Source organism: Lepidochelys kempii, chromosome 7 (assembly GCF_965140285.1).
Source record: "Lepidochelys kempii isolate rLepKem1 chromosome 7, rLepKem1.hap1, whole genome shotgun sequence".
Taxonomy (NCBI): domain Eukaryota; kingdom Metazoa; phylum Chordata; order Testudines; family Cheloniidae; genus Lepidochelys; species Lepidochelys kempii.
Genome location: NC_136386.1, coordinates 91602082 through 91617838, shown reverse-complemented (window position 1 = coordinate 91617838; position 15757 = coordinate 91602082). Strand labels below are relative to the sequence as shown.

The 15757-nt window shown below is 39.2% G+C and overlaps 1 protein-coding gene across 2 annotated transcripts in view; it reads right to left on the bottom strand.

The window, feature by feature from the left end:
* The window catches only part of KIF20B (kinesin family member 20B), a 73712-nt gene that overhangs the window by 55368 nt on the left and 2587 nt on the right, over positions 1–15757 (bottom strand). For both annotated transcript variants that reach the window (XM_073353810.2, XM_073353811.2), the window contains exons 2-7: positions 12436–12592; positions 11563–11649; positions 11327–11446; positions 10960–11098; positions 3285–3469; positions 93–147 (exon numbers count right to left, since the gene is read on the bottom strand). In XM_073353810.2, coding sequence (XP_073209911.1) covers positions 93–147; positions 3285–3469; positions 10960–11098; positions 11327–11446; positions 11563–11649; positions 12436–12591 — 742 coding nt within the window. In that variant the 5' untranslated portion in view covers position 12592. The remainder of the gene's footprint in view (positions 1–92; positions 148–3284; positions 3470–10959; positions 11099–11326; positions 11447–11562; positions 11650–12435; positions 12593–15757) is intronic.

Below are 15757 nucleotides of genomic sequence, written 5' to 3'. Positions count from 1 at the left end.
AAGTGAATCACTGACCTAGAGAATGGCCCTCAGCTTCTTAAAAAAAGAAGGTGTGGGGGGGAGGAATTAAGTGGTTTTAATATAGAACATACCTTCAAATGATTCTGAAGTTTTGCTGTGATTGTTTATGCTGTTTTGAGAGTCTACCTATAAAAACCAAGGACAAAAGAAGGAACAAAGATTAATTTTAAAATGCACTGTCCTTATGTCATGGTCGGTATAATATTAGGTATTTAAATCCATCAATTTTGTAACATAGTACTACTGCTCCACTAAAGGCTAGTCAACTGTAGCAACGATATGCCAACATAAGTTTACTGGCCACACAAAGTTTCCAGCGGCTGTTAATGTCACAAAACTAGAGAACTACATCTCCAAATTTCCGATGGGCTGCATGTCAAACTAACAAGCTTGGAACAGCAACAAAACTAAAATACACACTTGAAGAGCTTAGCTAAATGATTGTAATCACCACATATGCGTTAAGAGACAATGCTAAAGTCTGTTTCAAGCTGAAATAAAAAATTTAAGATTCTGAAGACTATGGGGTACCATTTTTTGCTAAACTTATACTTGTAAATCATAGGAAGAGGAATTCCTACTGCTAATACTTTTAAGTTTATGTATACTTCCAATATCCAGTTTTGTAAAGGTAACACACATAGTACGGCTGCAAATAGCAGAAATGGAATTCATCCACCAAGAACTATAAATGCAAGTACAGTGTACCTTCAAAAGAAAACAACATCGATTAAAAGTGAGATTCTTTATATGGAAACTGTGCCCATGATAAGCTGAGATCTCATCAACAGATTCATGCAACAGCCACAAAAGCCACGTGGTTATATCACTAAAACTGCAAAGAGGATTTTTAACTTTATACACACAGGGCAAAATCCTGGCCCCACTGACATAAATGGGAGTTTTTCCACTGACTTCAGTGGGGCCATGATTTCAACCACTAAGCATGGGTTACAAGCCATCTCTCCCCAGTCTATTCTATTTTCTCTCCTCCAACCGGTGTCTGGTACTTTCCTCTATACTATGAGCAGCTCCCCCACTCAGATTCAAAAACATACATGTACTTTTCTGACATCTTTTATAATCTGTTAAGTGCCTATATTTCAGTCAGCACCTATTATAAAATTTACCTGGTATCTTGAGAGTGCCTGTCCTCTCAGTAACAGCTCCGAAGCAGTAGATTTTGTTTAAAATTATGTAGATTTTCCCACTTACTCTGTATGTATTGTATAAACTGTCTCAGTTTAGAGATCTACACTTAAATACTGTCTCCAAATGTAATTACTACACTCCAGAGAATTTTTATTAATAGATGTAATTTTACATCTCCCTCTACTCTGCTATTACACAGGAACTTCGTGAAATGTGCAGCAATATCTGATTTGTTAAGGCTCAATAATCATACATAGGGTGGAAAAAAAGTTGTTTAATTAAACCTGGGAAATTAAATCCACTGCCAGAGCCAAACTGTTTCGTATCCATAGACAGACACCATACTAGTCAACCCAGAAGCCTAGTGGAGGAAACAAATCTTCCTCCCTACCCACACATTTGCGTCAAGTTTCCTTAATTGCTAGTCCTCAGAAGATACCATCCAAGGGACTGAGGGAGGAATAGTTTCAAGGTGAAAACGCTTGCTTGACAGTCTCAAATATCACAGCTGAGGAAGTCAGTTTTAGGTCATGTTAAAAATCTAATCCAGTCTCATAAGGGAAAGGCACACTGAAGTGGAAGGGGGTGGGACGGTAATGCAGCATCTGTGGATTCAGGAATTAAACTGCAACTTACAGCAAACAGTTCAGTTAGCCATTCCTGATTTTACTTTTCTGGCTTTGGAAAGACATCTGGCTAAGTTTTAACTTATTGCTGTCATCAGGAGAAAAAAAACTCTGCACCAAAACGGTACTGCTTGTTGGTTTGCCAAGCTGGTCATAGCAGAGGATGCAAGGTTAGATTTGCCCTGCCTGGGCTAAACCAAATTCTTGTGGATCTTTTTGCCTCCTAAGATAAGAAGGGTTATGGAGGGAACAGGAACCTTTCATTCACATCTTTATAGCCCTGAAATCTGTGGATATCTGCAGAACATGTTTGTGGATCAGATGCGGATACAAATTTTGTATCTGTGCAGGTTCTACACAGCTTAGGACACACTTATAGAAGCTGGATCATTGTTTGATTCTTCTTTTTTCCCCTTATCTGGTTTGGTCAGGGTATCAGTCAGGATCAGGAAAAAAAAAGCAATCAATGCTGACACTGTAAATCCTTTGGTCCCAGCATGTGGTGATAACTGTAGCCATAATGGTCAATGCAGTGTTGTTGAAGCTCCAGTCTGCCTGCCACTATGTAAATTGACAACTACTCTCCATCAAAGAGCGGTCCAAAACAGAGTAGCAGCCTTGTACTATTAGAATCGTGTAACCAAAAGAAGCTTCTGAGAATCCATATGTTGGAACTTTGTTTTAACTTAAGATTCTTGCCTGTAATCTCCTAATCAATGTTTCAGTTTAAACATCTTGGATTATTTTCTGTGCTCTCTTTACCCAAGTTTGTAATCACGTTTAAGAGATTTTACTGCCATCTTTCCTCCCTTTGGAAAACTTTGCTTTTAACTCAGGTTAAAGATCACACAATAGATGTGCTCCACCTCACCAAAAGTGCCACCACTGGAATATCCAGAGACAGCCTGGAATTTATTTGGGTTAATTTTCCAATCTGCCTTTATAAAGAAAGGGCAACCCCCTCCGAGTAGTCCCAACTTCCCATCTCCTCTTCATTTTTATTTGTGATGCTCCATGCACTTTACACATTTTGCTTCTATATCATGATAGATGCCATTTACATTTCAAGGCACTCAGGTATTTGATGTTTATGTTAACAGAAGAATAGGCCACTCTGAAACTTCAGCATTCCAGATAACTATTTTTTTTTTTCTTACCACAACCCAAGAATACAGTGCTGCTTCACTATACTCCAGGGCAGAACAGCAGCAAAGGTAGGAATCATTAGATGAAGCTCCATCAGAAAACCTATTTCAATCTACTCCTTATACTTTACTCTGGTTTACCTAAATCCCATCTTCCTATCCCAGAAGTCTTCCTTTTCATTTCTACAAGTTTCCATCTCCAAACATTTAACCACATGTTTGACTACTGCCTTGCCTTACTTTCATGGAAATAAGATCAACCTTACAAACTCAGTAAGTCACTTTTTTTAAAAAAGTGTGTATACACATACTGTGCGCTATACAAAAAATTCTGACATACCTCTTTCATTAGACGAAGTATTGAATTTTTAACAGCAATTTCTTCTCTCACTTGTTCTTTAGTCAGTCTGATATAATCTCTACATCGAAGGGGTTTGAAATCCATATCTGGATACAATTTGCCATGAATGCTTTTAAACAACATATCCATAGTTCTTGGCAGAATACCAAGATCAGCTTCTGTCCCTGTAATCAAAATACAAGAGCTATATCAAGGCCCTGTACGCTCTTAGAAAGCAAGACATTGGTGAAGAAATTAGAACTCATCTTTCTCTTCAGGCAGTAAAAAGGAAGTAGGGGTCATTCCCCCTCATATGCCATCATAGTTACAAGGCAAGCTGCACCTTAAACGCCTTTGTAGTCCCTCAAGTGCACCCCTCAGGCAACAGGCTTCACTTCTCTCAAGGGTAGAAGCCCAGAGTTCAACCTTGGTTGGACTGACTATCTGGGTTGCTGCGCCCCTTGTTTCCAACTGTGTTAACCCAACAGGTTCATTTGTATTTGGCACCTGCAAGAAACTTCCATGCAGTAGACTATGACCAGTGACTGATTAAAGCAACTCAAACATGTTTATATAGCTTTATCCATCCAAAGATGCACAACAGTCTGATAAATGGGTTAAGACAACAAAAGCTATTACACATCTGGTCTTATCTACACTTTATCCTTTCCTTACAAGTTTACGAAGGTTCCACTTAACCCAGATTCTCTCCCTCCTACCCACAACCCCATCCTTCGCCTCAGGCAGAGACAGTCTGCCCTACTGCATTCTCTGCCTGTCTCTCTCACTAGCAGCATCTAAGCTCCAACAGCTCCTCCCTCAGAATTAACTGTTCATGGTCCTTTTGATCTCTAGACTCTGGCACTGATAATACAACTTTTTGTTGGTGCCTGAAAAGAACCTTTCCCACTTGGTTGCCCACCCATTATTCCCAAGAAGTTGTTTACTCCGAGAGATCTTCTAACTATTGTTTTGCTTCTTGCTTGCTCTTCCTAACCATGCCTTTTAATTCACTGTTTAGTCAGACAGAATCAAGCAGGTATATCAAATTCTATATCAATAGAGATATTTCCCTTGTTCTCCACATATGCCCTTTGGCATGAGCATTCAGTGATTAGAGGGGATGGTCATTGTAAGCCAATTAGCAGATGTAGACCAAAAGTGGGAAATTATATTGATAATACTTAAAGGGGGAAAATAAGACCATGGCATTAACTATCAAACGCCGAAGGACAGCTCAGGTCACAGCACCTTTTATTTTCTTACTTGCCCAAGGAGGGAGGCTTATCCACTACAATCTCTCTCCTAATACATTTGGTAAGTGCCGCATGCAAAAGGTGGAGTGTACTACCTCCACACAGGAAGATGCGTAACTTAAACAAGTGATCTCATTCATCTCTCTGGTGGCGATTTGCACAAGTCTCAGAACTGTCAGTCTTTCCTTGGGAGAGTCTGATTAGAGTAGAGTGCAAGAATTCCATGTGTGCTGGCAAAGCAATCTGGAAGACATTTTACTCCACTTACCTGCTCTATGGTTTCATACCCCATCTCTTCCACAAGCACCTTGCATTCATGACTAGTGACTAAAAGGCACTCTGAAGTGTGAGAATTCTTTTAACTGTCTGTGACAGGATCTCCGGGGTGCAGCCTGGGACTATGGGACCGCTGTGCTCCCTTAACTCTCTCCAGACAGGGCTGTCTCTCACAATGCCTTACTAGTGACCAGCAGCAAGCCCTTCCAGGTGCTGTGGTCACTTAGCACAACAGCATGTGGAGCCCCACACACCCAGCTAGGTTGCATGAATGCTCCCAGAGCCACTCATGAATCATCTGGAGAAAGGCACCAAAGCCAAATCCCACCCCCCAAGCTCTCAGCACTGTACCTCAGGAATATACTGTCTTGCACTGCTCAAGATGGGCAGTGCAGAATAATTGCTTCATCACTTCAGCAATGGAAAGTGGATATACAAATTTATTTACTATAAGAGATTTTAAGTGATATTAAGTGATAGGCAAAAAAAGTCAGTTAGTTACCAAAAGATAAAATATAAGCACGCAGTCTAAACTCTCAATTCTATTAGACTGGGAAACATCTAGATTAAGCAGTTTTTCCTCACCCTAATGGATACTGCAGTCCTTAATATACAGGTTTGTTCCTTAAACCTGGGCCAATCGCCTCTGTTGGAGCCTTCCTCTCAGGGTCAATGGGCTAGGTACACTGGCAATGCTAAAGCATGCAGCAGCAGCGCTTCAATGTGGCTTGTGTGGTCGTGGCAGAGTGCTGGGAGAGAGCTCTCCCAGAGCTCTTAAAAAAAACAAAAAACGCCCACCTCCACAAGGGGTGTAGCTCCCAGGCTGGTGCACAGTCTACACTGGTGCTTTACAACGCTGAAACTTGCTGTGCTGGGGGGAGGGGGGTTGGTGAAGAATTTCAATATCATACCTGTCCCCATTCTCCATCCCACCTCCTGTGTTGTTTCTTTCTCTTTTTTTTTTTAAAGATATAATTGTCCCCCTGTTGCAGTTGGAAAGACCCTCACAAACACCAGTAGAAGCTAGCTAACTCCACTGAGGGAAGCCATTAAGCGGACTATAGAGGAAGTACTATCAAACACACTAAGTATACAGTTCAAAACAAAAAAAAGGTTTTTCTCCAGTTCTTCTGTTACTTGTAATATTAGTAAGTAAAGTTAAAAAAAAGTGATTTCAATAAATTAAATTTGGTGTATTTTTCATATTATCTGCCAGTCTCATACACTTTACTGCTTTGCATTGAGAGCTTTGCTATATTTCACAGCTTTTTGGAAACACCACAATACATAAGAACTTCTGTAGTGTGTTAACACTGCTAAACTTTTTGCAACTTTGAGGCAATCTATTTGAGACTAGAAATCCTGAAATCGATTGTTACTTATTTGAACAAGAGCAATTCCTGAGATTAATGACCATCTGGAAAAGAGTTGCCAGTGCTCATTAACCATAACCTATATCACCAGTTCTTCAGGCAGTAACCCATAAGAAGGTTATTACTGCTAATAAAGCAATTTGTTAATTGTATCAATAAAAATCAATTTCACATAGCACAAGATCAATCAGAATAGTGCTGTCACTCTACCTGGTATTTCTGGATAATTAACACCTACTACAGCAGCCACAGATATTTTGTTAATTATGATCTGATTGAATTCACACAAGACTAGGTATGTCCTATTTTCCTTCCTTTTATAGGAAAATGTCTGGAACTAAAGGAAGGACGACACCTGCTGGTCTGCAATGATTATGATTGTTAATAGTACAAAAATACTGCACATTGGAGCAGCATAGATTGATTTAAAATCGAGGAAATTTAAATCAAGTGGAAAGCCTTGATTTAAATAATCAATTGTAATCAGCTTTTCCATTTGTACTTCAGTTATTTTCTAAAAAAGTGCACTCTTATTTGTTATAACCATTAAAACATGTTGATTCACAAATAAATTGCGCCTTTACATGAGATTTGCATCTTTTTGCAACCTAGGCTGGTAAGCTAAATACACATTTAAGTCATTATAAAGCCTAATATTTTCAGATTATTAATTGTACATTTTAGTATGTTCGAAAGTAGTGAATGATATATTGCTTATTTACCTAATTAACATTTTACTCATTTGTGTCAGCCACATTAGGCTAGTAAATAGAATTTAATCAAACAAAACAGCATATAAGTTTTATTAAAAAAACCTGAAATGTTTTACATACAAACTTCTTACCAAGACACGTTCCACATTTATGACTAAATGATGTATTGAAGATTTATCAGTAGAGGGATTAACTGTAGTCAGTGAATTAAATTAAGTGTCAAGTCAGCCTGGGAAATTTTTCAAATATGTCTAAGTGAAAGTGACTGGAGCTACAGTTCCTACTTGTCTAGGTCTCTTAAAAACGACCTAAGTTACTTAGGCTATCTTTCAAATTTAAAAACTAATACATCTCATCCCCTCCCTCCTTGTTTTCATTCATGGACTGGAAGAACAAGACAAGTTTTCCTGCTTTTACAACTCCATCGATATCTCTACTTTAAATGAATTAGTCCAAATAATGAAGATATTCTCTGTGCCTGCAGAAAAGGCTACTGTTTTCAAAAGCTGGATTAGCAATTAAATTCTGGTTCCAGGTGCTTAGCTGGGATTTCCTTCAATTCAGTGGTGTGACTTTGCAAGCATGTACTGCTTGAATGGTTCACCTCCAGTCCTGAAATTTGTTATGGTTGGCATGACTGATGGGTGATTATTAGATACCCATGTCATAGCAGCAGCATCTTCTTCAGCAGTTAAGCTTCTACCCAAGTATATTGGGTTGAGACTATTAGCAAGAAAAGGAGGTAGAGCAAGTGCTCGATATATCTGCTTCTTTACTGCCTGTAATTTCCTTTCTTCGGTGTCTCCTTTAGTTCCTTCCAAATTTTGACAGAATCAGTGATACAGCATCCATCTTTCTGCAGTTTGCCCAAAGCTAAGGAAGTATACTGAAACCTATCTTCCATGATTCTCTTTAGTCTGATGTTGACTATGTTGGCTGTGATAGTTCCATCTATTTTGTCACGATTTTCTTCACGAATTGTAGTCAGAATAAGCTACTTGTTAATATATAGCTCAAAACAGTCAGCCACTGAATTCCATCAAACATCTTGGGGAAAAATTAGTTTAGATTCTCTTTCTCTGGTCAGAAAAGCTGAAGCAAAGTGATTTTTATGGAAGTATTGTGCAGCTTCAACAACATTTTCCTTTATTCCCAAGTAGCAGTATTCTACTCTATGGGCATTGTTTCCGTAAGAAGGACAACTCCATCTTGTTGTCACACAATCACATATTACTGGATCATTGTGTACATTGCTATACCCATCAAGACTCTGATTAACTAAAATTCTGTCAATGTTTTCTGCACACTGTTCAGATTTCCTTCTCATACACTGTATCCAGCAACCTTTCAGAAATGTCTGGTTTTCTGGGTGGAGTGTAGTCTGGTCGTAATGATTGAACGATATCAATGAAATATTTGTCCTGAACAAGATGAAAGGAAGAATTTGTTGTATACATGAACTAAGCAATCTTTTCATCTATGGAGTCTTGCTGTAATTTGCTGGTCTTGATTATGACCTCATCCATGGTTTTACTTGATGAAGAAAGCTTTTTTTTTTTAATTAAATTATTTTATATATAAAAACAAAAACACAGGTAGTTGCTGTCTCATGTATTTTTAGTTGCAGCACTGTGGTGGTACAGCAGATGACTCTGAAGTTGCAGTCATTACAGATAATGGATGTTCATAACCCCTTATGAATAAGCTGGACCCTGAAACAAAATGATAAAGAAAAAAAAAGTTACTCTCACCTCACTGAGCACTACTCAATGCACTGCTTTATTAATTTATTAAGAATGTAAGTGAAAGATTCCTCCTCAAAGCTGTTTGTATCACAATTTATTTTAAACCCAATTTTATAGCAAAATAAAATAAGGATTATCTAAATCTGTTTAAAACCTTATCTCTAGTAACATGCCAAACTGCTTGAAAAATTTTAAATGCTAAAATTCATAAATGCCTACTAAAACTTCACTTTTAAACAGGAAATCTTCACTTAGGATGTTTGATTATACTGAGCAATTTAAAAAGTCATTTCAGAAGTCCAGCAGTAACAGTTTATAAAAAAGGTAATTGATAAATACGCCCATTATATTTTGAACACAAACATTTTGAAATTCATAAGTAAACCACCCAAACTTACATTGTCATAAATTTGTGCTCATCATTTACTAGCACAGTAAGACATGGTAAACAGTTCATAAGAATGGTGCAAAAATATGTTTACTAACCAATTGATCCAGATTGTTCAGATGTGTCTATATCGTGATCTTCAAAGTTATTGCCTTCTGAGGAGAATTTTCATAATGTGGTTTCATTCCGACAAACCAGGCTCTGCATCTCTTTGCTGCACTGTTTACATTTGGCACAAGTTCCTTTTTTACCCAGTGGTACAGGAATTTCTTGAGAATAATCCCCAAACAGTCTTTTTTTTTTTTTTTTTTTTTTACGAACTGCAGCTATGGCAGTTTTTCCTCCTCCAGTCCCTGGGTGCTGAAAACAACACTACAGGCTGCACTCTGAAGAATCTTGTCCGTTCTTCCCACAATATCCTGCTTTGACACTAGCATTGCTCGTTTCTGGTTGCACACACTGCTCATTCTCCCTTGTTACATAACTCCCTGCATCACCCCATCCCCAGAAAAAAAGACAGTCCATGACTTCAGCTGGTATAACCCACTTTTGCACCGCAACATTTTATTTCTTTAGAAACAGAGGCAGGCATTTGAGAAATTAATGGATTTCTGTTTGTGTCTGTGAGCACATGCAAAGAGACAAAGCAAAGATATTTCTTGAAGTAGCCAGAACCATGGGCTGGTAGTTACTGGCAGATCAATGTCTTTTCCATGAGCTGGAGAGTAAGTTTCCATGTTGGGTTGGAATCCTAAATATTCATATTCAAATGAGCCAACCAGAGCTCAGGTAGGGAGAAACTATAAAACAGGAATAAGAGACCGCCCAGGTGGGCTCAGTGGATGATCGGTGTCTCTCGGAGTCAGAGGCTGGGTCCCAATGCTTAGGATGACTTTGCCAGTCTCTTGCTCCCAGCAGACCTGGGACCCCACAGAATAAAGCCCTTAATACAGAGCATGACCTACTGCAGGGATGTTGGAACAATTTGTATCGTGAGGTTGCTGAACCAAACTGTAAACCATGTATATGACAGAAACCACTTTAAGCCAGGGTGCAGCAGCACCTCCAAACAAACCGAGTTCCAGAACCTAATACCTATTGTGCCAGATTTAAAAAACTTCACCTCAAAAGTTAGAATTGAAGAGGGGTGGGGGAAGAGAGGGAGAAAAGAGAAAATTTTTTAAACAGAAAAGCAGCCTTTAATTCAAAATTTTGATAGTCTCATGAATTCAGCATATTTATGTTTTATTTAAAAAATATTGAGATTATAATAAATTTAGGCCTTTACATATTTTGTATTAAATTCAGTTTTTTAAATAAGCTTTTTCTTTCTAAAAAGAAACCCATCATTTAAGTAACAAAATAAAAAAATCCAATCTAAATGTTTTTAAAATCTCTCTTTATCCATTCTGTGTTGGAGGATATTATTGTCAATTATAACCTTAACAGCTTGTGACAAATTTTATACACACACAAAGCAGGTGTGCAAACAAGTTTCAGAAAATGTCTGTTTTCTGCTCATTATGATCAATTTCTACTACTCTCTATTTGAGGCCAACGTTCACTTTCAGCAGATAGATAGCTGCTACTTGACCTTATGAGGAGGTACACCACCCACAGTTTAACTTGTGTATAGTCTGCTTATATTTTGAACTATACACATATGCTTCTCCATTACAAAGGGGTGTTTTTGTTGGTATTACCAGTTTTTAAGTTGTTTTATTGTACATTCAGGGAGAGTTGCAAAATCCAAATAAATGTGTAATGGAGATAAGCTTATATACAGGCCAAAAAAAACCCCACAAACAAATAAAAAAAAAAAAAACCACACACACCTCAGGCACTTGAACAACATTTGGCTAATTCAGAAGCCTACATACACAGATTTTTGTAATTTCAAGGTTCAAGAAAATGTTAGTAGTACCTTGGAATGTGTAGGTTTTTCCAGCATTTGTCACACCATAAGTGAAAATAAGACGATTGTGTCCCTCCAAGAAGTCTTGTACTGGTTGTTTCACAGTACCGTCAAAGAACTCTTCCTGAGTTGTTTCAGGTCCAAATACCTAAACATTAGCAAGAGGCAGTTTATGACCTTCTGTTGTTTTAAAAGGACCATTTAGGGGTGGGGAAGAAATAGCAGTTTGCATCTAGGCACTTATCAGTTAAATGTATATAAAATGTTCCCTATTTTAAAAGGATTAAAAACAAAAAAAAAAAAAACTTGTTTTGGGCAAGATTCAACAAGTTTCCACATTGCAAAATGAAGTTTGTCTCAAGTATCATCTGCTTACTCGTGAAAAAGTGAATTTCTGCACCATCTGCCCTACATTTTTTTCACTCAGCCGACAGATCATGGAATTCTTAGGACCCTTCAATATAATGTTAGTTGAGTCTTGAATAGAAACACAGTCCTGTAAAGGAAAAAAATTGGATTTTTAAGCTCAGGAGAAAAATTGTATAGTGACATCTTAGCTAAAAGAGTTTTGTAAAAAAGACCATTTGAAGTTTTATGTAGAAAGAGCCAAACCTGAGATTCATTTTCTTTTTCAGTTGCTGTGAAAGGCCTTATACGAAGGCAAACTTGTATATGTTCCTTGGAATCCAAGCTGTTCCTCTTTATTAACCACAAAAAAAAAAAAAGATTACCTTCAATTAATAGCATTGCTCATATTCTAGTTTGACAATTAGCATGGTAAGATATTAAATTCTAATTATTTCAGGTCCCTTACACCCCCCACCCCCAGCATAATTCATTCATTTATTGCTGCAAGTGCATTGGCCCTTCTAGAAATTCACCTTAATAACCCTATAAAATATTTAGAATGACTTCTTGTAGCATACAAAGATATGCTATACAGTTTAGGCCAAGCAATAATTGAAACTAAAAGCCACCAGCATACCCCATATTATCCTTTGTATCTTGAAATTAATTTCTGCATTACTAGGCAGGACAGGAGGAGACTATAGATTTTACCAACGTTTCCTGCAAGTTATTGTTGATAATCATCACTTTTTGTGTTGGTATCAAAAGTATCCAGCAAAAACGATGCCGTCAACTACATAGACTGTGACAAAGTAGAACTTCAAAATAAGATGAAAACAAGTAGGCCAGTCAATATATATGTACAAATAAGTCTCTGAATTTCTCTGCCTCTGATGACAGAAGTTACTCTAAATGTAAGAGGCTATCTTTTTTTGATTAACACAGTGACAGGACTATCAAGGCACAAATACAGGAATTCATTACTATAGCATCCAATTTAAAAGGTTTCCTTTTTAATTTATACAGAAGTATGGATATGCTTGCTTTATCATTAAAAGGAACAGGCCATATAGATGCTTCACAATTTAAGTAATTTCATTTTTAAAATTAACAAAGTAGACTGTTTAACACTCTCACCTGGCTTGTATCCAAGTTTGAAGAAACCAGGGAAAATTCATCTGAGAGATCTGCTTTAAGGTCCTCAACATTTACTGGCCCAATTCTCGGAGGTAGCTCAACACTAGCAATATAGGACGGTCTTATAATTGTTGCTTTATCCAAAACTGGTTCCATTCTGCAAAAATAAAGCCAACTATTCAACCAGCATGGCATGCCTGAAGACATGAGAAGCCAACATAATACATGTATTTTATTTATTTTCAAACCTTATGCATAAATACAGTTTCCAACAGGCTGGGGCATAAGGAGAAAAAACATCCCAAAAAGTGCATACAAACTTTCAGATGTTAGCTAAAGAGGAGCTCCAGCCTGGAAGGATGAAGGGAGAGCATTCAAAAGAATACAGACTCTTGACAACAATGCTACCACCCACCATCGAGTGTAATTAGGCAGGCCAAAAAAGAATTTGAAGAGCAACTAGCAAAAGATACAGAAACTAACAGCAAAAATAATGTTAAGTACATCAGGAGCAGGAAGCCGGCCAAACAATCAGTGGACCCACAGGATGATTGAGATTCTAAAGGAGCACTCAAGGAAGATAAGGTTATTGTGAAGAAGCTAAAATTAATTCTTTGCATCACTCTTCACTGCTGAGGATGTGAGGGAGATTCCCACACCTGAGACATTCTTTTAGATGACAAATCTGAGGAACTGTCCCAGACTGAGGCATCAATAGAGGTGATTTTGGAACAAATTAATAAATTAAACAGTAATAAGGCACAGGATCAGATGGGACTCATCCAAGCGTTCTGAAGGAATTCAAATACAAGGTTACAGAACTGCTAGCTATGGTATGTAAATCCATCACTTAAATCAGCTTCTGTACCAGATGACTGGAGGATAGCTAATGGAACACCAATTTAAATAAATAAAAACTAACAACCAAAAACACTCTCCAGAGGCGATCCTTGCAATTACAAGCCAGTAAGCCTAACTCCAGTACGAGGCAAATTGGCTGAAACTACACTAAAGAACAGAATTACCAGACACATAAATGAACACGGGGGTGGGAGGGAGTCAACATAGCTTTCATAAAGGAAAATCATGCCTCACCAATCAATCAGAATTCTTTGAGGAGGGGGCAAACAAAAGTGGACAAAGGTGATCCAGTGGACAGTGTACTTGGACTTTCACAAAGCCTTTGACAAGGTCCCTCAAAAAAGGCACTTAAGCAAAGTAAGCACTCATGGGATAAGAAGGAAGATCCTCTTCTGGATCAGTAACTGGTTAAAAAATAGTAAACAAATGGAAGGAATAAATGGTCAGTTTTCAGGATGGAGACAGGTAAATAGCAGTGGCCCACAGGGAACTGTAGTAGGACCAGTGCAGTTCATCATATTCATAAATGATCTGGAGAAAGGGGCAAAGAGTGAGGTGGCAAAATTTTCAGATACAAAATTACTCAAGATGATTAAGATCCAATGCTGACTGTAAAGAGTTGCCAAAGAATCGCATAAAACTGGGTGACTGGGCAACAAAATGGCAAATTAAATTCAATGTTGATAAACACAAAGTAACACACACTGGAAAACATAACCCCAACTATACATACAAAATGATGGGGTCTAAATGAGCTGTTACCACTCAAGAAAGATCTTGAGGATATCATGGCTAGTTCTCTGAAAACATTGGCTCGATGTACAGCGTCAGTAAAAAACGCTAATAATGTTAGGAACCATTAGGAAAGGGATAGATACGAAGACAGTAAATATCATAATGCCAGTACATAAATTCATGGTAGTCAACACCTTGAATATGGTGTGCAGTTCAGATTACTCCATCTCAAAAAAAAAAGATATTAGAATTAGAACGGCCATACTGCATCAGACTAAAGGTCCATCTAGCTCAGTATCCTGTCTTCTGACAGTGGCCAGTGCCCGGTGCCCCAGAGAGAATGAACAGGTAATCATCAAGTGATCCATTCCCTGTCTCCCATTTCCAGCTGGAAAAGATACAGAAACAATCAACAAAAACGATTAGGGATAGGGTACATCTTCCAGATGAGGAGAGATTAAAAAGACTAGGACTATTAAGCTTAGTCATCACATTTCTAAGGGGAGATATCAGAGGTACTCCTGGGGGAATTCTTTGCCACCGTGCATACGCAGAATTTATGTCCCCTGCAGATTTCTTTGCTTCCTTGCAGAAGGATGACTTTCTGACCCTCCCCAGCAATATGTTTTGGGGGCTCAGGGCAGCTGGCAGAGAAGTAGATCACTGTGGGGGAGGAAGCGGGACTGGGGAAAACCTGGCTGGTGGCTCCTACCCTGCACCAGGCTCAACTGCTATTCCCAGCTGGGCTGGGGAAGACGGGACTTCCTCTTCCCTTGCACAGCATCTGGAGCCAGGTCAGACCCACTCCCAGATTTCTCCCTTGACTGAAGGAAGCTCTACAAACGCCCCCTCCTGCTCCCCCACTTCCTGCACCCATCGCTTCTCAGATGCACTGGGAGGGATCCCTGTACAGGGAGCTGCTCCCCCATCTGCCCAACCCCTGTGCATCGAGACTCCTTAATCCCCCCACCTGCACTCAGAACCCCCCCCAAATAAGCCACACTCCCCCCTGACCTGGGCCACCCTGACAAGCTGCTCGCACCCAGATGCATCTGGACCGTCCCCGCACACCTATATCCCCCTGCTGAGCTCTGCCCCCCCCCACCCCCCGATCCTCAACCACCTTCATCTGGACACCCCTGCAGAGTCCAATTACCGTTGCACCCAGAAACCCCTCCCCTCCCAAGCCCCGTGCATCCAGATCCCCCACACACCCGGATCTCCTACTGAGCTGCCTGCATCCAGACTGCCCCACACAGAACCCTCTCAACCCACACCTGGATCCCCCACACACTAGGATCCTTGCTGAGCCTGCCTGCCCACACCTGGTGCACCTGGCACAGAGGAGCAGGCAACGCCTCACCGCTGAGTCCTTCGCCCAAGGGGAGCTGCACAGTGATCTCCCACCTTTGTGCAGCCAGTGGCCTATGTTCCCCAATGACATGCTGGAGCCTCATTTATTTAACAAATATAATTTGCAGAATTTTAAAATATTGTGCACAGAACTTTTTTTTTTTGGTGCAGAATGCCATCAGGAGTATATAGAGGTCTATGAAATCAGAATGGTGTGGACAAAGTGGAGTATCCTTATTCTTTGAACAACACAAGAATCACGGGTCAAACAAAAAAAAGGAAGTACTTCACACATACAGTCAACCTGTAGAACTTGTTTCCAGGGGATGCTGTGAAAGCCAAAAGTATAACTGGGTTCAAAAGAAGAATTAGG